This window comes from Drosophila mauritiana, chromosome 2L, assembly GCF_004382145.1.
Source record: "Drosophila mauritiana strain mau12 chromosome 2L, ASM438214v1, whole genome shotgun sequence".
In the NCBI taxonomy this organism is placed as follows: domain Eukaryota; kingdom Metazoa; phylum Arthropoda; class Insecta; order Diptera; family Drosophilidae; genus Drosophila; species Drosophila mauritiana.
Genome location: NC_046667.1, coordinates 13771121 through 13795941, shown reverse-complemented (window position 1 = coordinate 13795941; position 24821 = coordinate 13771121). Strand labels below are relative to the sequence as shown.

General features: G+C 43.9%; 3 protein-coding genes across 4 annotated transcripts in view; 2 read left to right on the top strand and 1 right to left on the bottom strand.

The window, feature by feature from the left end:
* The window catches only part of LOC117148773 (glycine, alanine and asparagine-rich protein), a 55474-nt gene extending 31275 nt beyond the window's left edge, over positions 1-24199 (bottom strand). Inside the window, exons 1-4 of one of the 2 annotated variants that reach the window (XM_033316379.1) lie at positions 23806-24199; positions 23483-23745; positions 22205-23383; positions 21416-21577 (exon numbers count right to left, since the gene is read on the bottom strand). In XM_033316379.1, coding sequence (XP_033172270.1) covers positions 21416-21577; positions 22205-23383; positions 23483-23745; positions 23806-24199 — 1998 coding nt within the window. Of the gene's footprint in view, positions 1-21415; positions 21578-22204; positions 23384-23482; positions 23746-23805 lie in introns of those variants that run through there. The other variant, XM_033316373.1, reaches the window with a different exon arrangement.
* On the top strand, positions 17930-19260 carry LOC117148796. Its single transcript, XM_033316412.1, has 3 exons — positions 17930-17987; positions 18051-18206; positions 18263-19260. The coding sequence occupies exons 2-3, from the start codon at positions 18153-18155 to the stop codon at positions 19142-19144; spliced, it is 936 nt and encodes a 311-aa protein (XP_033172303.1). The 5' UTR covers positions 17930-17987; positions 18051-18152; the 3' UTR covers positions 19145-19260.
* LOC117148787 lies at positions 19548-20772 on the top strand. Its single transcript, XM_033316401.1, has 2 exons — positions 19548-19639; positions 19694-20772. The coding sequence occupies exons 1-2, from the start codon at positions 19583-19585 to the stop codon at positions 20627-20629; spliced, it is 993 nt and encodes a 330-aa protein (XP_033172292.1). The 5' UTR covers positions 19548-19582; the 3' UTR covers positions 20630-20772.
* Positions 24200-24821: the final 622 nt, after the last annotated feature.

Genomic DNA, 24821 nt, shown 5'->3' with positions numbered 1-24821 from the left:
GCCAATACATGGCCATATGTACGCCTATTGCCCAATACTTATGTACAACAAAAATGCCAAGTTGTCTTAAAATTTAATGAAACTCGTTGCCGAGAAACAGAGCGAGAAAGAGAGAGACCAGAGTCCGGAACTCCTCTTGCCAACCAGATTCTTAGGCCTACTTGGAAGCCAAATCTTTTTATGTACATGCTACACGTGCGTGTGTCTGTGTGTGTGTGTGTGTAACTGTGTGGTGAGATGCAGAGTGCGCTTATGTTGTAGTTGCTTTTTGTGCTTGTCAGAGCCTGCAATAATAAGTTTTCCATGCACTTAATGTCAAGTAAACAGAACGACACCCCATCCAGCCCCCAAAGAGTTCTTCGACTGCATTTTCGGCAGCTCACTTCGGACCCAGGCACACGCACACACTCAACGAGGGGTGTGCGCCCGCACCCACACTTATCAAACAACAGGCCGACTTTTGCATAGTTTTAGGCGCCTTCCAACACATTACGCATACGCACGGTTGACCTGAGACACCCCCCAAGTTGCTTTTGCTTGTTGCTGTGCTGCAACGACAACTACAACTACAACTACAACTACAAGGACTGCATTTTGCAACTGCATCTTCGAATTTCTTGTGCAATTTCTTAAGATCCTGCCAGAATATGCCGCACTGCTCGCACAGACCGGCTTACCTTCTCGCTTCCACCAACGGCCTGCTATCCAGGCATTGCAACGTCTTTTTGGGATTGGAAAATTTGTTGCTGCTGCATTTTCTTAAAATTTTGTTCAAATATGTGAATAATTGCAAAAGGTTCGGGAGCCGGGCCTATGTGCCTGCCATTTAATTTTGCCAAGTCGAACGGAGGAGGGGGCTTTCTTGAGATATCTTCAATACATAATGTGGAGAATATATTTCGAGATACGAATTTTGCCTTGCTCTGTCAACCCGCTCGAGATTTACATAAATAACTAAAATTTTAATATATGTTTATTAAAGCCCCACTTTTAAGAAGGCCTCTCCCTGCAAAAAGCATTTATACTAATTGCCTTGAACATTTGATTGGTCGGCCATTGATTGTGCAAAGTATTTTCTCTGTCTTGTGGGGGTCGCATTAAATTTGCAACTGCAGTTGATCACTCAACAGATCTGCCTGATTTTAGGCAAATCAGTGTATGCTTATTCATGCACATTAGACAGCGATATTTCGGCAATGGAAATGTGACCCACCCGGTGTTGAAAATTAGAAATTAATATTTAAGTTTGGGGAGGTACTTAAAAATTAAGATGATACTCAACCGAATTGACTACTTTCTAGTAACATATTAAACAGACAATTGAATAAATACGATTAGCAGTCAAAATACGACAATATTGTATTTTCCGTAGAAGATTATATGACAAGTGAAATGATTATATGAAAAATATGAATAATTCTACTCATATTCTTTAGATATATGTATCAGTCTGTAGGAATGGACACTTAAGTTAGCAAACCTTTAACTAGCAATTCAAGCCAAGTAATATGGCTTTGAAAATCAACATTTTTAGATACGCTATCTATTTCGAAAAGTTGAGCTCTTGAGCAGTTAGGAAAAAAAAAATCAGTAAGTTAGGCAAGATGATTCCATTTTCATTGGAGAAAATTCGGATTGTTTGGACTTCTAACTACCAGGTAAACTTGTTCCGCACATATGTATTTCCAAGACCTCAGATCCTGGCCATAGAACCAACAAATTGCAAGCGGAGTGAAATACAAGTATAAATTGCGTGCTCCTCGCCAGCGGCAAGGGCAAGGAAACAGAACAAAATTCGAAACATATAATGGCCCAAGACATATCCCTCGAAAATCTTGCAGCCAGTCAAGACGATGAGAAGGAGACCAACGGAGCGAGCAAGGGACAGGGACGGAGTATGGGATTTGGCGAAGGAGCCGAACAGAATGGAACTGAACAGGATGAGCCCGAATGGGACACATGCGCTGGGGCACCCTAAAACCCATCAAATCTAATCTCGGAGCGTAGCTGCTGATGCTCGCTGGGCACTGGACATTGGACGTTGGTTGCCTTGGATTCTGACCCTCTTGCCCTTTTTTTTTTCGTTGCTGTCCCACCAAATCCCTTTCCCCACCCGCGCTGAGTGTTCGAAAAACGAAGCGGACAGCTTTCTTGGAATGCTTCTTGCCCTGCTCTTCCTACGGCCAGAACGAAAATTGATGACCAGCCAGGGTCTGCTGGTCGTCCTGTTTTTAGGTTGGCGGCAAAGATTGGGTTCGGGGGGTTACTCCATCCAAGGTGCGGGGTGTTTGCCAGATTCGGTTTGGTCATTGGCGCTGCGGCCAAAAGAAGTAATTCATCTTATTTTTTTCCCCTCACTCTAGGTCCTTCCTGTCCTTTTACTCACCCTCGCCACGTTTTTGGCTTTATTCCGCTTTTCTTTTCCCCTTGCCCACTGCGGGGACCTTTTTTCCCTGCGCCTTGGCGACGGCTTCTCAAGACGCCCACATGAGTCAGGGCAAGGATACGCCAATAGGATAATGAAAGCAACGGCAGAACTTTGCAATAGAATGGGGCTAGGTCGGCGCTGGCGAAGGGGATCTGAGGACCTGGACCCAAGCGTTGAACTTAAGTGAACTCAAACAAAGGGAGCTGGCGACTCGGGGGTGCTCCTGCAGAAAAGGACGCAGGACCTCACCGAGCTGATCCCTCAAATACACACACACACATATATATAGACACAGTGGTGGCTGCCTCCAGGCATCATTACATCAAATGTCCTTCGCATTTCAGCAAAACAACAAGATGGCGGTTCCCAGCCAAAGGACGAAAAGGCATCCAAAGAAAAAACCCAAAAGCAGCCAGCACAGGAATCGGGAAGGAAAGGGAGGTTACCCAGAAGGATTGGTGAGCGAAAACGGAATCGTGGGGCTAAGGATATCGCCATGGTCGCGCCACAGACGAAAGGGGCGAACTTGGCGCCCCAAACGCTAAGGCGAAAGGACTAAGCTCGAATTGAAGTGGAAATGGAAATGGGCGGAGTGGGAAAGGATGGTGCAAAGGAGAACCAGCTCATTGGCGCAAGCAATAAACGTTAAATTTTTTCTTGCTTCTGCAGCATAATGGCGAAAAAGGACGGGAGTACGAGCCAGCCGAGCATCGGAGTCCGCACTCCCGGGCAGCAGGAGAAGTCCTGTCGAGCGGTCCAAAAAGTCTGACGTGCAATAAAAGACCAAAAATCCTTTTCCATTGCGCTAAGCTCGGAAAATGTTCGGTGGGTCGAGTGGAACGCCGACGGGAGGGCGAAAGCACTAGCTGAATTTTCGGCAAGAGAAAACTTTCTGGGTTGGGGTATAAATGATATAAAAATAATCGTCATAAGAGGACGGTAGGGCGTGAGGGTTGCTTAGGAGAGGGGGCTACTGAAAGTTGCTGGGTTGGTGGTTACCGTATTGCCACCGTGGGGACAGAAAGTTATTAAGTGCTCAATATTATGTAACAAGTAAGAATATAATTTAATGGTTATACATTTTTTTATAAGCCCATTGTTTCAAGTAATTTTCTAAATATTTTCTAATAATTATAAATTGGTATTCTTAAAAGAGTTATTTAGGTGTGTTTTCACTTCGAACGATTTCTACAAATGTTTTACTTATCTTATCTTATATCTTCGATAACTCTGTTTTGAATATTGGGCTATCAATTACGTAATATAACACGTCCCATCGATAATGTCGTTAACCAAGATTTAATTGGGTTATTTTTATCGGGTGCCCGGCATTTCCACAGTTCCTCCTTTCAGGACAGTTCCTCCTTTAAGGACTCCCACTGACATAAGTCAGAGTGGCGCTTGGGAGAAGAGAGAGAACCCCTTTCTGAAACGGACGATCTGTGTTATTAAGGTGGTGCCACGGGCAGCTCGTCCCCATCAGGACCCTTCCTGTCCTCTACCTTGGCTTCTGGCCAAAGTCCCCCGAAAACCAGATACCATTCCCTGTGTTGCATTAATTTTTACCGTTTGCTCTTTGTGCTGCAGCGTATATTCTCCCCCCATTTCTGTTCGTTATTTTTTCAGTCCGTTTCGCTCTTTTGGTTGGGGATATTTCTGCTTTGGGTGCCTAGTTTTTGGGGCCCCACGCAAGCTCGATTCTTTTCCGTTGCCCAGTTGCAGTGTTTGACCAGCGCTTTGTTTCAACCTATTCCCAAATAACCCTAGGCCATTAAATTGTTGCCCGCTGCACCCACACACACCCAACAGCGGGCTGGCTTCCTCCAACAAACACACACACACTCACACACTCACTCACTCACACAAAGGATAACTATGTTAGTTCGAGCCGACGGCCATGAGCCCTCGAACCCATACCGCACATCAAAACTCATTTCATGTAACGCGCATTATGCTTTCCACGGCATTTCGCGTCCACTAACTGACAGTTGATGGATTGGAGGTACAGCCCCCGATGTCCTCTCAACCCCCATTCCCTCCCCGATCACCCTGGCTTTGGTCAAAGTTGTATTTGATATACATAAAGCATTTGAAATCGGTACAGCTTTTTAAAGCTCCATTCGGTGGTTCGCGCGCAAGGCAAAGGCGCTGGGTTTAGGTTTAGGACAGCCACCCAGAAATTCCATTTATATTGTAGCTGACTGGCGCGCCCCAAAGTTGGTCTCCTTTGTGGGCCACCCCCAACTCACACCCACGTCCATGCCCACGTGCACACCCGAACGCACACACATGGGTTAAGCCACAATTTGATATGTCCATTGTGTCTTATCAGGCGACATGGTTACCGCAGCGAACCCCCAGCGAACGCTTCGAGCTGCCAGCGGGTCTCGACTCGAAGTAACACTCTGTTGGCCGGGGTCCCCTGGCAGATCCTTGCGGCCTTGCCCAAAAAAAAAAAAAAAACACCCCCATCCAACGCTTCTAGCTCGAATGAACAAAAAAAAAAGGGAAAATGAAAAGCACTTCAAAAAATAAAAAAATTCTATCATGGTATTGGGTCAAAAACAAATAATCGAAGTATAAGCTGGCTGGAGGCCAATAAGCAAGAGCAGATCACATGTCCAATTAGGTAGAATTTTTGAACTCCACAACTATTAATGTACTGCACAGAAAGTGTTCTTCAAAAAAAAAAAGCTATAGTTCTGGGTAATGAAACATACATAAACAAAGAAGGTGATTCGAGAAAGTAGTGATTCCAAATACAGCTTCCGCCTAATAAGGTACCAGTATTTAATAGTGTTGTTCAGTAAATCCGATTCCAGGACTATATCTTTTTCTCCAGTGCCGGACCGCACTCTCACCAGTCTGAAAACGCGCACTCGTCAGTCAGCCAGTTCCCTTTTTCCCTTCGGTAAGGAATGGAAAGTAAAGGACGGGAAGGGAGAAAGAGGAAAGGAAAGGCAAGGCGGGCCAGGGCCCAGCCCACGTCAGAGTAGTCTTCGTCTAGCACAGTGGCACACCGCCTTTTTTCCAGAGAATCCCCCGTCCCATGCCACTTTCTGAATCCCCAAGACCACCCGAAACTCTGGCAAACCACCCCGTCCCTGGCTCGTTTCCTGCTCAACAAATGCCAAGAAAAAGTTTTTTTTTCGACATCGCTCCCCCGCAGAAGCCCGCCCAGCTCTGTCCTCATCATCATTGTCGTTGAATTTGAAACGTTGTTGCAGCCACTGGGATGGGTGGGAGTATATCGGTCTGTGAGGGGGTCACTCGACGTCCTCAACACCCTCGTCTTCGTTTTCGTCCTGGCACTCGTGTCCTCCGCCTCCCCCACCTTTTGGCAGGAGCAGCGCCACATGGCTGGCCAAAGCGAAGGCAACACATTTGAAGAGGGTCGCATACATCGCCGGAGTTTGAGGCATGGGGTAAGCAAAGAAATGGGAAACTAAAATGAAAGAAATCCGGGAACAGGAACGGTCTGCACTGCGGTTTAATTCGTCACTTGATTTCCAACAAAAAACTATGACAAGCTTAAAGGGGCACAGTAGCTCCGGATTTTAAATATATATTTTGTGAAAGGAAAAGGTTACTCTGTGGATTTCTCATTACTTAAGGAGCCACCTTTTCGCGCAGTGTAGGGGCGGGGTTATTGGACTCGGACCCGGGTACATGTGCTCCCCAACTCCAGCTGTGTTCGTCTGCTCGTTTGTTCTTCGATTTAATGAAGGATATGCCGCATGGCTCACCTCTAAGCACCCAATCCCAAGCTCCAGACCATTTATTGAACTTTTTTTTATATATTTCATAACTTTGCCCTGCTCACATGAAAAAATTTGGTTTTAGGCCTAAAAAGTGGAATGAAGTCACCCCCTTCGTTGCTGGTCTGTTTTTCATGAGGATTTCGGGTTCGGTTTTTCTTACCCTTAACCTTTTCCTCAAATATTTCGCCAGCTGCTTTGCATAAAATGACGGTATCGCTTGATAAAAAAAGAGTTCGAATGGGGTTCAGCCCACCTTGGAAAAGACGCGATAAATTGGCAAGGGTGCCTTTCTTTCTAGAATGGCAAAGATGATGCCAAAATTAGGGCTACAAATGGCAGCGAAAATGTAAGTAAATGTAAAGGCAGATGAATATTTCAGGCTATTTGAAGTATGGTTGTCATCAAAGAAGTATTCAATGAATTCTAACTTCGATTAAGATTTACCCGCATATGAAACTTGAATCGCCGGCCACTTAGGCTTACCATCATTTCAGATGCTTAGCACATAACTTACGCCACTGCCGAATACATACTCGATAAAAAGGAGAAAGGGGAAGCCCTCAGGAGCTCCCTCTCAGGATATTGTCAAAAAGTAATTAGATTCGATGTTATTACAGAAGCGCAAACGGGCGTCCAAAATTGGGAACACTCACACACAACGAAACGATTCGAGGGATGGTGTTTGGGTCAAGGGAGGAGGGCCTCATCCCATTTGTGGTTGTGTGGGGGTGAAGCTCTGCCCATTTTTATATCATTTTTGGGCTCGAAAAATGTGAAACAAAGTAATAAATGGTGACGTAGCCTCGTCCCTTTCGTTTCTCCTTATACTAACTCCCTGAAACTCACCCAACCGCACCCCCTCGTCCATTCGCATCCTCGTCGTCGCAGGCAACAAATTAAATGCGGAAAATAATACAAAGGCGTCCTCCCTCCTGGAGGCGCTAACGATTCTGGTGACGCGAGCTCAGTTTACGCTTAGCGTGGAAACTTACGGCAAATGGCACTGGATGATGAGCATGGAGCTGGGATGGGATGTGGGTGTAAATGTGGGTGCTGGTGGGTGGTTGGCGCTCCTTCGTCTTCGCCGTCATGACAACAAGGCGCACAATCTTCAAAAACAACTCGGAGGTAGAGGTTCTGCCATTCGGGAGGGACTTTACTTCGGGGATAAGTTTGTGCGCTGAAGTTTGATGATGATGGGGGACATACAATGGGTGGTGCTCCCCCCTTTCCAAGCTCTAGATACGGTCCCAACGTCAGTTTCTCTCTTGATTTTTGGTCCTCTTCTGTTTCGGGCGTTCCTAATCAAAAATACATTTCACTTTCCGAAACCAAGTTACAACGGAAAAAGGACAGTAAGAAAAAAAATAAAAAACCTCTTGAAAGGTCGACTTGGTAAATACCTAGGACTTTTTTTGACTTCTCTAATCTTCTAAGCCAATGAGCTTTTGATAAACTAGCGTTTTAATAACTTAAATGTAACTACTAAATTGCTGAGGCTGTTAAAATTTACTAAATATAAGTGTTTATCAGTTGCAAATTAGTGTGAAATCTTAGGGCACAAGAAGTAATAGATACAAAATGCAATGTGCTCTCCTAAAGGGTACATAAAAAAGACCTCTGTAAAAATCTGTCGCACTTTTAACTCACATTGGATTCGAAAATTCTTATTTTGGGTAGGAAAATGTGTCTGATTTGCATTTGGGTTGCCGTGACAGAAAAGGGTTCGGTCCTGCTTCGGTTAAGGGGTGACAAAGTGATTAAAAAGTGTGCAAAGGGGTTGGAGATGGGGTGCTGGAAAACCAAGATGCAGGTGAACCTTCAAGGAAGGGTGCCGGGATAAAGAGCTAGGAGAAAGGCCCACGGTTGGGGTAAGTGATGATGGAACGGTGGCAGGCCCGGTAAGGGTTGCTCGGTTTGAGATTGTGCCTAGTTTAATTTCAGTTAATTGTGTTTGGCTTTCGAGTAAAGCATTTGAGTATTTGATGGAAATAATGCTGGAAAAGCGGTGAAATTTCTCGATCCGGTGGTGGAAAAGCCACGGGGGTGGCCCGTAAAAGGGTTGGGTTGCAAGGAACACACTCTTCTTGGAAGTATGTAACTACATATATACGGAAGTAGTTTGTGCCAAGTCATTTGTGAATCACATGCTAATGTAAATCAGAAAGCATCTAAGAACTTTGGGTGGAGTTTGATTGGGGGTGGTGCTAGTGCTTGGAATACAGAAATTAATTTCAGTAAAGCTGTCGGAATTTGCTGATTATATTACAGCAACCGAAACCTTACAAAAATGACATTCTCCCTTTGTGAAATACTTAATGAAACTACTCTTCTGCAAATGGTTAATATCTATATGTGTGAAATGAAATAATTTTTATAATTTCCATTTGTAAGAACCTATTTTACATTTTTAATAAAGTTTAAAAATGCGTGCGCAGCAACATGTAATTGATTTCGCTATGAATTCCCAGTTTGAATATTATTAAAATGCATCCCCATCAGGTGCTCTGTTCGTCTAGAGAACTGCGATCTGCATGATCTACCACTTCACACGCCATTAATCTTATTAAGTGCATATCATATGATATCACAACAATAACTCACAAAGTTTGTGAACCCTTCTCCCGCGTCATCTTTCCCAATAATTCCTAGAAGCAGAGCATGAAAAATCTCTTGTTGCGGTCATATTGAAAGTTAATTGAAAATCAAGTTAATGCGTTTAATTGAATAGCCGTATAGGCATATGTGCTGTCAGGGTTCCATCGCTAAAAACCTGTACACAGAAATGCAATAAAAACATTATACATCCAGCGAAAAAAGAATCGAGTACACAAACATAAAGCACACATAATTGCTCACACACACACATATCCGTAAACGCACACAAACAGCGGGTGGGAAAACCAGAGGGGGGAAACCGAACGGATGTTCTGTCGATGCGTGGAGGAGACAGAGGCCCATGTGCATATTTATATGTGGAAAATTATATACAAACACAAACACCCACGCCCTCACTGCCCGCCGCTCACACAATATATAGAAAATCATAATGACGACGATGCATCATCGCAGAACAAAGGCGACACGCACAGGCCCAGAACCAGAACCATAACGTTATCCCTAACCCCCGTCCAACCTGGCCGAGCCCCACAGGACCACACAGGACAAGCCTTTGGAAACAGGTGTGAGTTACGCACTATTTTGGGTGTGGGAAATGGGGGAATGCCCGCCTGTCCCAATCAGACAATCGAAGAAGGCTCCTTGCCGCCTAAGGATATGCAAAGCCCAGCAAAAGGACGGCGGGGTCTTACAATCATTACCATATTATGTGGAAAACATGGCAGATAAAATGACACCTTCAGCTGGAGCACACTCTCCTTAGAGTCATTATTTGGGAGCCTTCTTCTCGAAAAATCCAGCAGAAGTCTTAAGGACTAAAAGCAGGCAATGCTATCGATTTGTAGGCCTTGTTGCTTCAGCCGTCATCTCACTCACACACACACACCCACACTCACCAACGCACACACCCACGCTCAAGGGGGAAATCCATTTTTCTTAAGATAAATTTTGATTAAAATTTTCGACCAACACACGTGCGATTTTCCGGTCTCTTTCTAGCTCTCAGTCTCTCTCGTTCGCTCTCTATGTATCACTTTTCAATGCGATGAGTGTGAGGTTTTTGTATCAGGGATATTGTGGCACTTGCAAATGTCTTAAGATCATGCAACGAAAATATAAATGCAACTCATTGGGCGCTTGGGGTGTGGCATCTTCTATACATAAATGAGCAATTTACGTGTTTTTTGATAGGCGCTTTTCTTGGTATTTATGCAAAATTTACCATTAATTTGCATCAAGTCAGAAGTTTTTACCCAATTGAACGGAATTTATTGAAAGACATGACTCTACCGGGTAAAGTGGTCTAGTTTTAATGATTGGATAGAATGGCAAAACTTAATGTATGACATTAAGATGTTTTAGTCTAAGCGAGAAAATCAAAATTTGCTTAGACATGCTGATTCTTTGGGGTCGTATTCCATCTGTCCATCCTTGATGGCCTTCACAACTGGGATAACAATTAAATGTGGTTAAGAAAAGGGAAAAAAATGGGATTTTGTTGTGCCCAGTCAGCAATTGATGCACATAACACCCAAACCAGGTCTTGAATCATTATGCCCGGCACCCAAAAACTTTAGTGCACTTTCTTCGTACCTATGGCTGTCTCGCTCTAGCCTCTGTCTTCGCACACACTTGCACTCGCTCTCCCTCTCACTTGCTCAATATTAAGAAATTAGACCCTCTCGCTCTGGCAATCCGCATGCCGACTCTGTCTAGAGCAAAATGCAAAAATGTGCATTAGGCAAAGTCCAAGAAGGCAAAACGAAAACTTTTAGGGCGTCCAAATGGGGGTGGTGAACGGAAGCTGTTGCAGCTGCATGCGGTTTGCCGTTGTGTGTGGGTGTTTGTGAGTGTGTGTGTGTGTGCCAGTGCGAGTGTGCGTGGGTGGGTGTTGCATATGCACTTATGGGTGCAATGGGTGTAAGTGTGTGGTCAGCTTCTTAAAATACAAGCATACAGCTGCACGACGAGTCCCCGAAAATTCTTACAAGCAAAAGTGCAAATCTCTCTCTTTCTATATAAGTGGTAATGTGTGCGTGTGTGTTTGTGTGTGCGTGCGTATGTGGTCAACTGATGTATGGGAAACTCTTTGGTCAGTTTTCTTGCAAGAAAATCTAATCAACACACACACGCGCGCAGAAACACTTGGCCCACAGTAGTGTGTTACGTATACGCAATGTTGGACGAACGTCGTTTGTGCATAATTCGTTTGAGTGTGGAAAGGGGTGGTAAGGTTAGGGGTAAGGACCGTAATTTCTCCCAAGGGGTCGCCCACAAGCACATACATATATAAATGCTTTTAATTTGCACAGGACACACAAAAGGATCCAGGCAGTGCAAAATTTTGAAGAAAATTCAGCAGCACATGTCGGTAGTTGAGCAGTTGGGTAGCTGGGCAATCGGGAGTCGTAGTGGAAAAGACATTCCACAGACTGGGAAAATCTTACGACATTTGGCCAGCTGCAGAGCATGGGGTAATGCGAGAGAAACGGAGATGGAAGTCTGCATAGTGCTGTCTTATCTTTTTACTTGAAAGCCACCGCACCTCCTCAGCTAGTGCGTTAGATCAAAGGACTGGGTTCGGGGCAGAGTTATGCACCCACAGTTGAGTTTTGGGCTTTACGCATGCATAATCAATGCATTTTCTTCGAAATGTCTGCGCCGGAGAAAGAGTGAGCGAGTGAGCGAGAGAATGAGAGAGATAGAGAGAAAAAGCGAATAGTTTGGAGAAGGAGATGCGTTCAGTTTATAAATTAGTTGCAAAATATAATTCAAGTTCTGGTCTCTGTGCATTCGTCTTTGTGCGTGTGGCATCTTTGGGGGAATGTTCAATCCTTTTTCCTTTGCAAAAACAAAATCTCAACGAAAATCGATTGAAGTGCAGACTCTTGTTATTTTGATCTTTGTTTTGGGATTAAAGGCAATTAGCTAAGCCATTTTAATTGGACGTTTTTTAGAGCGGGTTGCAAAAATTATATTTAATAATTCATTGTAATTAGGATAAGTACGCGGAAAAGTTTTATGATTTTCATGGTAAAGAATTGCGGTCTTTAATAGATACGTTCTCATTATGTGTTTTATCTGTATAAATTTGACAATTTCAAAGGACCTTTTTTAGTGGAGCATTAAACTAGTGTAAAACACAATCTTTTAATCTATAAATCTTTCTATTTCGAATTCGCAGTTTTCAGCGCCATTTCAATTCAATAAAAAGCAATTACAGCGCAATCAATCGGTCATACCAAATGCAGCAATAAAAAGGACTTCGCGTCAACCGCAAAACTGACTCGCTTGATAAATCAAAAAATTTCGCTAACAAACGGGTAAAAAATATGATGCGAAAATCCTTTATCCCCTAGTCGAATATGCAAATAGAAAAGAAATATCTTACCATGCACGACCCCCTTTGTCTGGTTTTTGGCTTTTATTTGATCCTTTTGTTGCTGTCTGCTGTTTCTGCTCCACTTTTGAATTGATTTCGCCGAAAGTCGTAAATTCCTTTGGCAACTTTCGCTCGTTGAGTTTTGCATCCGTTTGGCCGTCGTCGTTGCTGTTTATTTTTCGATTGTTTTCTTGTTTTCATTTTGTTGAGTGTTTTGTTGCTGCTTTTTTTTATGGCCAAGAAAAACGGAAAAAAGCGTTGAAAGTCGGGATCCTCCATAATATTATTCAAAGGCATGCGTGTGTGTGTTTGTGTGAGAGTGTGTTGGCGGCGAGAAAGAGAGCGAGAGCGGGCCACCAATACAATGGCAAAGCCGCTCATCGTCGTTTTCGTTGTCGTTGTCGTCGTCGCGAGTTTCTCTTTGCTCCTTTTCGTCCTCGTTTCTCGCCTCGTGTTTGTTTATTTGCATTTCCGCTTGAGCTGCAGGACTCTCTCCTCGAATGCGTGTATGGCTGTCTGAGTGTGTGTATGAGCGCGATGACTCAACAAGTGGTTGTGTCTGTTGCTTCTCTGCCTCCTCCATTGTCATTCAGTTCTTTTTTCTGTTGTTGCTCGCTTTCTAGTTCGTGCTGCTTGTTTTTTGTCTGCCGCCGCCTCCAAACACTTTTGCCTTCGCATTTCTTTTCCGCCGCTCACATGTGTGAGTGTGTGTTTGTTGTGCTTGGGCTTGTGCTTGCGAGTGTTTGTGTGTGTGTGTAAGTGTGCGTGTGCCCCTAGCCTTTAGGCTATGAACATCATCTTCTCTCGGCACTCTCTCCCATTGTCGGCTTCTCTCGACTTGTTTGCTTATTTGTTTGTTTTGCCTCCACTTTGCTCTTTCCTGTCTTCTTTTGTGCGTCTTCCTCGCCCACCTGACCACCCGGCACCTCCGACCCTCCTACATTTTTCCCATTTTCCGGGGGATAATTTTCTTGGTCGTTTGGCTTTTTGTGCTTTTATTATGCCGCACACGGCTCAACTTTTCAACTTGTTCGTTTTTTAGCTTTTTTCGATGCCGGCAAAATAAAATGGAATAAAAAATACATTTTCGTCAAGGACGTTAATTGTTTTGCTTCTATTTTTTTCGTCTGGCCTCAATGTGAATGTGTGCTTGTGAGTGTATGCAAGTGCGAGTGAGTGTGTGTGTGAGTCCTTTGACTTTTATTTCTGCTTTTATTTTCTGACGCTGCTTGTTTATATTGTTTTTTATTGCCGCCTCAATTTGCGTGCACTTTGCGGTTGTTGTTGCTCCCGTTTTTGCACTGCGTGTCCTTGCCGTTATTTTGCTTTCTTTTTCCACTTTCTTCCGGTTTGCACAAACTGAAACACACACACACATAGTATATATAGCCATACGGCCATAAGTGGCGTTTAATTTATCAATTTGTCGTTTGCCAAAGGAATTCATTATTTGATTGTTGCTGTCTTTTTTTCCGCTTCCGCTTTCCCCCTTTGATGCGGTTTGTTTACTATTGTCTGGGCTTAATCTTTTGTTTATTTACCATCAACGGCATCGTTCCTTCCGTTAGATGTTCCTCTTTGTCGTTGCATCGGAAGTTCAATCGGTAGCAATGTACATTTTCTTTTTTACTTCCTTTGTCCCTCCTTCGGTGCATCTTTTTAGTGTGTCGGTAATTGGAGTCAAATTGTTTTTTGCCCTCAATAGACTATTGATTGGCGATATTGAGTCCTGGTTGAGCTCAACGGAACTGTGATTAAGAGAAAGGGCTCCTTAACGTTAAGACAGTAGATCCTGTGCACAAGGATCTCTTGCCTATTGATTAAAAGTTCCACTTCTAACTTTTCGGTGTCGTAGCTTAAAGACTTTTACCATATATGAATATTAAATTTATATTGATAATTCCTAAACACAAAAACCTGAAGTCAAAATAATAATGCAAATATATTTATCTCCGACATTTGTGCATATAAATGATAATATGATTATATACGTGTTGAAAGATTACAAGATCTATTACACATTTTCATATAAAAAGAAGAAAAAGCATCAGAGAGTCCTTGAATGATAAAGATTGAAGAAGAAACTGAGACAAGTTCTCAATTAATCTCCTTTCAATCCCTGTCAAAACGCAGCACTTATTCAAATCCGTCACGTAATTAAAACGCAAGTCCCGAGGCTAGCCAAAATAAGTAATTGCCACCATGTTCGACAACTCATCAGCAAACAGGAAAATTGTCCAGCAGTGGAGATGATAAAAAATTGACAAAGACGGGTAGAATTGCCCAGCAAGGAAAACTCCAACCGAATTGACAAATTAAAAGCAAGTGAAAATTTTCGAAAAACCCTGAATGAAGAACAGGAGAGCTTTGAAAAGGAAACGAGTTGGGAGCCCAGTGGACAATTAAGCAAGAGGGGGATTGACAATTAGAAGGAAAAGGGGTCGATTGTTGGCGCTCGGAAGGTGGAGCGGCTGAAGAATCGACAACTTTCGGGCGCGCAATTATGATTATGGGTGCGTTTGCCCATTCTTTCGGCCAAATCCTACTTTAATTGTTTTTTTGTTCGCTCTTCTCTCTTATTCTTACCATTTTTCCAGGGATGCTGCTGCTGCCCAGTTGCCTGGACGGAAATTCATTAGAGCAACCCTGGAGAAGCGGCGCAGGGGTAACTGGTCCCTGGTCATGTCAAAGCGACTCCAAGACGTTGTCTTGGCTTTTTTCCTCCGAGAAAATTGCAATTTTTCCAGGACCAGGGCCAGACATCGATGGGGCTGGTACGATTGTCCCTGCCCGGCAGACAGCCCATCCAACCCTCCCTCCACTCCATTCGCTATATCTTGGGGAGGGGCTGGGGGCAAAAAAGGGCTTCGCATCCTGCCAACGATAAAAAAAGGGAAGAGAATAAGGACCGCTAGACGACGGGCAGGCGAGCAAACATAAAAATGCGTTTTTGCCTTCACAAGTCCCTTTTCGAAAGGCTGCTCTGTGGGTGGGGTGTTTCGGCAGGGTGGTGACTTGGACGGGCACCTAAACTGAAAGTAATCAACCCACACACACACAAAGAGAGCTGTGGAGATACACCCACACAGATGCAGGGCAAAAAGGACGAGAAACGCGTCTCCACCTTCACTCATTTGCACTAAACACACCCACAACTTTGGTCCGAGCTGGAAAAACTTTTTTTCGCTTTCGCCGCTCCAGCAATTCTGCTTCCTCCGCGTCGTGGGGCGGGTGGGGCGTGGCATTGTTCTTGTGCCGCCATGAAAATTAATGAAGAAGTGCCCGACCCATGTTCCAAAGGCACTAAAACTCCCTTCCCCGCCCATCGACCGACTGACAGACAGTCGCTCCGGTCCCCAGTTTTTGAGGTTAGTTTGGGGTCTGAGACTGGGATTGGGACTGGGACTTGGGACCTGGACTTAGAGCTGGGTGTGTAGCAGTCGGTATGTGAAAAGGACGACTCCCTCTTGGGGGTGGGTGTGTGCCCATTGCTGCTGGCTTCCAATTTTTCCACAGTCCCCTAGCACTAAAATGGGTTTAGCATAAATTCAGAACCCCAGTTCGGATCTAAAAGGTATATATTAATGAAAATACATATATTAATATATAATAGAAATAAGCGAGACTGCAGGGATATCAAAATATAGTTAATCATTAAACAATTTGTATATCCTGAACTTAAATTGAAATATATATTTAAAGTACCTCGATAGTAATTTTCAGAACGTTTAAAACACTTTTAAAATGATATTAAAGTTCAGGGCAATAAGTATTTTTTAACTTCTTCGTTTTAGACAATGTTTGGGCTTTTAAAAAAACTTGCAAATTTCAAAAGATTTGTAATTTCCTGCAGGATAACCCAATATGTGCAATATTCAGATTACTTAAACAGTTTACGCAGCTTCTCGAAACTAACTAGATTCCAACCTCTACAGACGAAAATCTGTTCAAAATATTTTCCGCACCGAATGACAATATCTGAAACGAAACGGGTAAAAAACAGCAAAAGCTATTTGGACACACTCACGGAGCATTGGTCAAGCCAAACCCTTTGGCTGGTGGAGGATTTGTGGATGGGGCTGCGATTTCGAGTGTGGGAGACCCAAACTGACTCACCCAACTGGGACGAGGACTCGGAGGACAAACACACACACATCATACGCCCACATACGGTCAAGTGGGTGTTGACCTGTTCACATTTAGAGGGGCACGGACTAGTTGTTGCCTCGTTTTTTTCGGGATCCGTGAAGGGGAATGAAGTCGGTTGGCTGCGGCAACTGTCGCTAGATGGCGCCAGCCGGGACTCCGAACAGGAGCCGTGGTAGCAACAGGACATGGACGAGGACGACGCCTTTGCTTTTAGCTTGATTGCCAAGCCTAGTTAACTGTAAAGTTTTATAACTTTGGCCGGCCACCCAATCACCGCCTCCTCGCAGACACCTTCGCCTCGCTTTGCCTCACCTGTAAAGCGTTAAAATCGGTTGGTTTATAGCACGCGCCAACGCAGCCCTCGCCCCTCGGCCTTCCTGCCCCCCAAGCCAAGTTCGTCCTGGCTTTAGCCCCGATACCCCTTTATCCCTGACAGCTCCGACGCTCGCTCGACCCTTTTAAAAAGTCGTCAATACTCGCCTTGTCTGCCTCCGTCCGTGGAAAAGGACGAAAAGGGTTTGGGGATACGTGCAACGGCCTCCGAGCTCTGAGCAAGGACTCCGGCCAGAATAGGGAGCAGCCACGGGGCCACGAACCTGGGACCAGGACAAGAACCAGAGGACCGGGCGTCTATCAAATTCCAATTTCGGTCCCTTTTTTTCCTCCGCTCCGTTGGCATTCAAGGTTTATGGCGTCTTTTTAGCGTAAATCCTGCATGGCCATGACTAAAGTCCGGTCCCGCTGTTGCACCATTCAGCGACCGTTGCTGGACCGTGACCTCCCAGTCCCCGAGTCTACATAATTCCATCCTATCGGTGGAGCTACATCTTCAATATCCTATCTCCGTCACCCATACTTAGGCTCGTTCCTACCAAATACCAAAGGACAGAGATACACTTTTATTTTGTTCATGCCGCAATAACATGTAGTTCATTTTAACTGCTATTTGAAACCTCACTTCATAGAAAGATTTGATTTTCTCTGTACTTTACTGTTGATTACACTAGGAAACAGTGTTATGATATATGATATTGATATGTTTTGCATCCTACCTTTTAGTTATAAAGTAATATTTGTAATCAGTAAGGCCATTCACGGAAGTGAACTATTTGGAATAGAAAAAACCAACTAGTTCAATCATTGCTCACCGCTATCAATAGCTTGGGATTACACTTGCAATAAAGAAATTCAAAGCTCTGAAACTACAATTTTATTGGCAATTTGCATTCCCGGGTATAACCAAGATGTTTTATTGTGAATTTTCAGATTATGAATACTCATTAAATGTCAATTTAGGGGGCACTCTCAAACTTAAAAACCCGCAGTACTGAACTATTCCTATTAGCTGAGTGGAAACATATAGTTGGATGATGAGTTTTTAAGGCTGAGAGCGGCGGAGTGACTTGTTTTTCAAGTGAAAAGCACAATATAAGCTGCAAAAACCGGTCTTTTCCGCTGGCAAATGGCAGACAACAATTCTCAGTTCATTCAAAACTTCTCTTACGTGATAAGCTTACATTATTTATGAATTATTTTGTTATTTTAAATCCAATGGAGTTTTGAGTTTTATTTTATAAGTTTGTTAATATGCATACGCATTAAAAGGCAAAAAGTTTAAAGTTCCTTTCAAAAAGGCGCCATTCTCTGAGTAAGCAGATGAAAACGTGACTTTTTATGAATAAATCTATATACTATATATGTATACAAACAGCGCGATTATCATCGATCGTCAATTGTGTGCTATGCTCGCGGAATCAAGTTCAGTACGAATCAGGTACTTGAAGCAGTCGCATGTTCCGGTTTAGAACAAAGAATGAAGTTCGAAAGTCTTCTGATTGTTTGCATAAGTTTGCTACTTCAATTATGGGTAACTAACTCAATATCTTCCCATCCAAAATATATCACTAATTTACCCATTTGCAGATGGGAGCAACTATGCCTATGGACAAGGCACTCCCGCCCTCTGTGTATGCACAGGCTAGGCGTTGGAACCTGCATGAAACAGTTGTTAATAATATGCGGATAACTAAAAGGCCGTGGATAGTCACAAAAACTGAAAAGTGCGGCAAGATAATTAGGGAAACCTACATGTTGAGCCCCAACGAAGAGGAACTCATAAGGAGAACGGAAGTCATGCTCATGCAAATTCAAGGACAATTGGAATGTTTATTTAGCCAGTTGCAATCGACATTAGGATTTGGCAGTGTCTACAATAATCCCTTCCTTAATCCGGTCGGATTTGGTTTTTCCGACTATAACCTCTTCCAAAACTTTCCGTTTATCCCGGAATTTAAACCGCATCGTATTCCTACCGGAGAAGATCGCAGGCATGAAAATAATCCTCGCCGAGAAGATCCCCGGTTGAATGAGCAGGATGCGTGGAATTTACGCCCTCAAGAAGTCCCCCAAATAGATGAAAGCATTCCCAATAGGGAGTCGGATAGTGATAGATGGGTGCCAAATCCAACATCCACACACCGGCCTATGGTACCTTTGCCTACCCTGGCACCCCCAAGCTTGACTGATACGGAGCCCATATGGGTTCCCGTCCCTGATCCAACATCAACCGAGCGAAGCTCCGTCCCACTGCCCACACTCGCACCCAAAGGCAAAGGAACTGACTCGGCAATCGATGACTTTTTGGCAAAGGTGGATCTCACTGTTGCGGACATCAAGGAGGAGGATGGCCAGCTGGTCACCACAATTGTGGACAAGCAAGGACGAGTTCTAAGTGCCAGTTTTGCACTGAGCAATAAGAACGGACAAGGGGGTGCGGAAAACTATCAAAGTCGCACTGCAAAATGATATACATATATATATAGAGAAGTGTGAACCAGAAAAGCTCTACTTAAATTAACAGACAAGTTTAGTATAAATAATATAAATAAATCTATGTTTACCGCATTTAACCTTCTTCTAGTGGCAATATAAGTATTGAAAACTTGTATCGTAGTTTCTTGTTCATTACAGTATGATTCAACTTCTAACCCCAATTTAACTAAGTGAGTTTCCCGGATCCAGAAGCAATTTGTTGTAAGGAACATATGAAGAAACTATGTTTTTATGAAAGCTTTGGGAAATATATTCTGTTAACAGTCTTTGATAAGGGCGACTTTGCGAAAACTGTTGATAACCTTTGAGTAGACACTGCGAATAGAAGCGACGAGCTCAGTCAATTAGCATTCTAAAATCAGTTCGATTCTGTCGATCGAAGTATTCACAAGTGTCGCGGAAAGATCGAATATGCAGTACTCCTATCTACTGGCAATCTGTGTAAGCTTGCTGCTTCTAAAGCTGGAGGTAGGTCATGGAAGTCTCCAGAAATCTGAAACTGACGTCATCTTTCGCTCACAGGGAGCAGCTGCCACTTCTTTGTCCACCGAACCGACTCTGGAACTTTTGAATGCGGCCAGGCAAATAGGATTGGATGAAGTTGGCTTGCGAGAAATGTGGAATAGCCGGCAGCCGCTGGTTATCAGAAATCAAAACGATGCTGGTCAGGTCACCTCTGTGACCTATGAGCTAAGTCCGGATCTCAGATCGATTTCAAGACGCACGGTCTCCGAGGGAATACTGCCTGCCAGGCTAGAGGATAATTCCGGCTCTAAGCCCCAGCAAGATTGGGAGTATGTGCCAAGGGCCGGGCGTCAGTTCCGGCCCTTTGGAGAATCTAACTTCGGGACAGGTAATTTCGACACTAAGATATTTAGCTCGGAATTTCCGAGATTTCCGAACTGGGAGCTGCCAGCAGGAGTTACTCCGAAAGTTACAACCAAGACGGAAACGGATAGCTTGGGACGCAAGGTGACCACCACAACCAGAACTTATAGCGGCACTCTGGTCCCAGAAAGTAGTGTATTCAAGCAGATATTCCCCGACATCTCCAGAGAGCCTGGTCCAATTAACACGGACTCAAGCCACCCAGCCGAAAATCCTGACACCGCAGCCTTTTCCGCATCTCGTACTGGACCTATTGATTTTAACTATGTATATAATTCCCGACCATACCAAAAGGAACCCGCCTTTGTGCCAGTGATTGACTCAACCACCACGCAGCGGACTTCAGTTCCCCTGCCCACCCTCGCAATACCAAAAGACGACGGATCAGATCTAGTCATAGATGATTATTTGAAAAAAGTGGATCTAACTGCCTCAGAAATTGAGAACTCGAATGGTGAAGTGGTCAAGACAATTATCGACAAGAACGGTAGAATTCTAACTGCCAGATTTGTTCTAAGCTCAGTCAAAGGAACTGGCGAAGGATCTCAGCAGCAGAGGCCGACCAAGTAAATAGCTCATTATAAATATTAATATATGGAAATTATTGCAATATTTTTTAAACAATGCTTATAAACCCATAGCGCAGTTTAATAAATAAGCTTATCAGCCTGGGCTAAACCCAGAAATTATAATAAAAGTTCTAAATCAATCTATCACTGAAATATAACCTTTATATAGGTGGGAAATTGATAAGGGTGCCTGAGTTGATACATAACAGTCAGCTCAATCGAAATGGAATGGAATATATTGTACAAACTTACCTGTTTATATACGGTAAATATATATATATTAGCAACTGTAAATATACATATGCTAGCAACTACAAAGCGCTCTAAATTATTAAAAATCTACTCGCATACATGTATACATTTTGGGAAATGAATAATTCTTTATTTTCAGATCGTTGGCCAAATTAATTAAAAAGCATTAATAGTTTTGTATAGCTAATTTATTACAAACAATTTTTTGTTTTCGCTAACAACTGAGCTGTAAAAAATAAAAGAAAGGAAAAATATAATTGGGATAATAAAAAATCAACGAAATAATATAAAATAATAACATTTGGAAACTAAGCATGATAAACAAAACATTTCAGCAAGGGAAAAAAATACTTGCAGCCAAAAATAATTCAAGCATTAGGAGATCAAAATTATAAATATAAAAAACGCAGCGCGGAACGAGAAATTCAATTGGAATTTCACGGCAAACTGATTAAAGCACGTCGAAAAAACTATTGCATAATTTTGTGCGCAGCTCAGTGCAAAACGCATTTGGTGGCCGAAAGCAATGTGTTGGTCATGGGTGATTTGGTTGCAGTTCTTTGTAGTCGTGTGGCTGACAGCCTGGTGGTAGTTGTTCGGCCGACAAAAGTGCATTTCTGTCATTGTCTTTCTCGCTCGTTAGCATTGCATTAGTTGGGTTACATTTATAAGCCAAGCATGTCAGAGAAAAGAGAAACTAGATTAGTAAAAAAATGTTGTTTTATCGAGTGGAAATGGTGTGGAAATCGTGGTGAAAGCATTTTTTCTTAAGTCTAAATATGCGGGTTAAAGCCAAAAAAGCAAATAATAGTTGCGCTTTGGCAACTAACATAAATTTAAAAGCGCCGCCTTGCTTTGGGCGTTAAACATATGTAAAATTCAACTACGCATAAAATATGTTACAAAAAGCATTAATATTTGAACAATTTCGCTGAGTCCTTTGTTTGATTCTTTTACAGAATAAATATGTAGGTGTATAAATTTGTAATTTTTTTTAATTTTTTCTTATGAGATATTGTAATAAAGGTTTCACAACGCCAGCGGCTTTCAAATTTAATATAATACGTTCAATATAAAATATATATGACTGGGAATAAAAATTACCCAATGATTGACAACTTTTTTTTTTGTTTTTCATCAATAATGCATGTAAGTTTCAAAGTAATTTGGTAAATAATAAACGTTTTGCTCGATAAAACTTTGATTGCTCATTTGAGATCGGATGTTTCCATTCAACTAGCCGTAGTGGAAACTATCATAACTTCTCAAATACATCCTCAACATTTGGTTAGGTCTAGAGCGAGTACTTGAAGTCCTTACTCACCAGATTGTCGAACCGCAAGGCATCCTCATCGCTGAGTCCCATGCTGCGTGTCAACTGCAAGTATGTCGAAGTGATGGGCTTCAATCGCTCCAAGTCCAAAGGCGGCAGTGGCAAGGCTAGCTCCACTGGCGGCATGCCGCGCAGATGGGGAATGCGTAGTTCCGGCAGTGGTTTTGGTGGACTGGGCAGTTCCACCTTGAGTGGAACTGGCGTCGATGTGGATGGTGCATGTCCGGTTTTCAGGCTGGAAAATATAGATTTCGTTAGATTAATTGGAGTGTGAGCTGTGTTTTTGGGCGCGGCGGAGGTGGCTGTTGAAGCCACGGGAGGAGTGCGTGCCCGCAACAAGCTATCCGGAGAGGTCTTGATCTTGGGAGGATTGGGTGGCGGAGTCGCAGCCTTGGGAGGGGCCAGCATCTTGCCAGGAGCTGAGGTAGTTGTGGTAGGGGTCGTAGGGGTTGCTGTGGCCGCGGTCGAGATGGTGGTTGGATAGCTGAGGCTCTGCAACAGGCTGCTGCCGTAGATGGGCGGTGCTAAAACCGGTTCCCCGGCATAGAAGCGCCTCATGAAGTGATAGTATCGCAGCAGATTATCCCGCGACTTTAGCAGCTGTTCATCAAAGCCTTGGCCACTTGGCTGTGAATGGGATTGTGACTGTGACTGAGATTGGGACTGGGGTTGGACCTGAGATTGGGATTGAGCACCGGTGCTCGGGTCAGCAGGAGACTGATCTTGCGGACTCGACGGACGCTGCAACTGGGTCTTGATGCGGATTTTGGGCACGCTAACAGGTGTGGCTTCAACAGCGGCCTCTGCCGCCTTTGGGGGCTTGGGGCTTCGACTCCTGGGCACTCCAGTCCACAGGACATCCAACTGAGTGGCACTCGTGCTGCTGGCGTTTCCCGCACCGACAGCCAAGCCACTGGCCAGTGAGGCCTTGATTTCGGCGCTCGAGTGCCGACGGCGCTTGGCAGTTGGCCCCGCCTCCAGCGAGCTCTCCGTGTGCGATGAATAATTGAGGTAGGTCTCCACTTCGGAGGAGCTCTCATTGCCGGCCAGGTCGGAGTCCTTTCCGCCCCCCGATGGTGAGGAGGGGCGAAGGTTCTTCTTGCACTCGGGACAAATGGTCAGGAAGCGGGTGACCGCCTCACGGGGCAAGAACGCATAGGTTTCAGTGATCTGCGAAGAAAAATACATTCAGAAATTGTAATAAAGGAATTCTGTTTTGAGGACTTCTTATCTATTAATGAATAAATACAATCTAAACGCTATACTCACAATGCGGTAGGTGCGTTTTTGACCCGCGTGCATGCCACTGCGTCCTCCCAGCTCCATGTGCACATTGTAGATGATGTCGAAGAACTCTTCCACACAGGCCACTTTGCGGTAGGTTCGTCGACCGAATCCCTTGCTGGTGGATGCGGCAAATAGGTCCACATCAGCGGGATTATCCGACAAAATGGCCGAGCTAGGAAGACTTTTAAGGCAGCGCCGACTGCCAGGAGCCTCTTCAAAGCCCTCGGGTCTATTAGTAGTGAAGCCTGTCAAGATTGGATATCGCACATGAGTTACCGCCTTCATATACCATGTCCCTCACTTACCCTTTGTCTTGACCCAAAAACGGAACTTGGAGCTATCGGGGCGACTGTGCTCCTTGCCCTCGAGTGCCTTAAGAATTCGCGCCTTCTTGCGCAGTGTTATCGTCTTGGTCTTGGCCTGATCGCCATATGTGCTAAGGGCCCACGGCTGGAAAAGCTCGTAAATGATCTCGCGCTCGGCCGTCGGCTGTTCCAGCTCGTCCACATCCGCATCATAGGCCAAATCAGTCTCCACCTTGCCCACAGTCATAGGAGAGCTCTCCTCGCGCTCATCGATGGCATAGAGCTTCCTTTTGCTGCTCCAAACCTCCGACGAGGCAGTCATCGACGAGGACTGTGGGTGAGGTGGCTCATACTGGTCTGTACTGGGCTTGCTACTGCCATTTGAGTGCTCCATGATGCGAATTTGGAGGGGCCAACTTAAGCACACACTGTTTAGGGAACTCAAAAACCAGCAAAATCAAAGACAATTCCAAGCGATTATCGATGACATGGAGATACAGAATTTTGTGTGAAATTAGAATTTCAGCTGAATTCAATTCTTCGTTTGGTGGGATTTCTCGGAATGTCCTGCTAAGATAAATGCAAAAACTTTGGTTGTACACTATTACAATACGACTTTTAAATTTAAAAATCTTAATTGCGCACTTCTGACTCAAAAATCTTCTAATTATTTAGAGAATCAGAATCTTAAATATTTTCACACACGAATTATTTGCACTTAATACATACCTTTTTGTATGTTGAACTTGATTGAATGGGTTCACAAAGTATCAGACACAAATTTTTAGAACAAATATTTAACGAAAAGTCAACGAAAAAATTAGTTTTTTTTAACAATATTAAAAGTATAACAGAAATCCCACAAAAACGAAAAACAGGGTTCAGATCTTTTCGGCCCAACAAATAACCAAAGGCCAAAAAAGAAATGAGTAACAGCGAACGCGACGCGACCGAATGAAAGTTCAAACACAACTGACTGCCCAACTGATCAACGTCCCGCCGAGAAGATCTCGAGG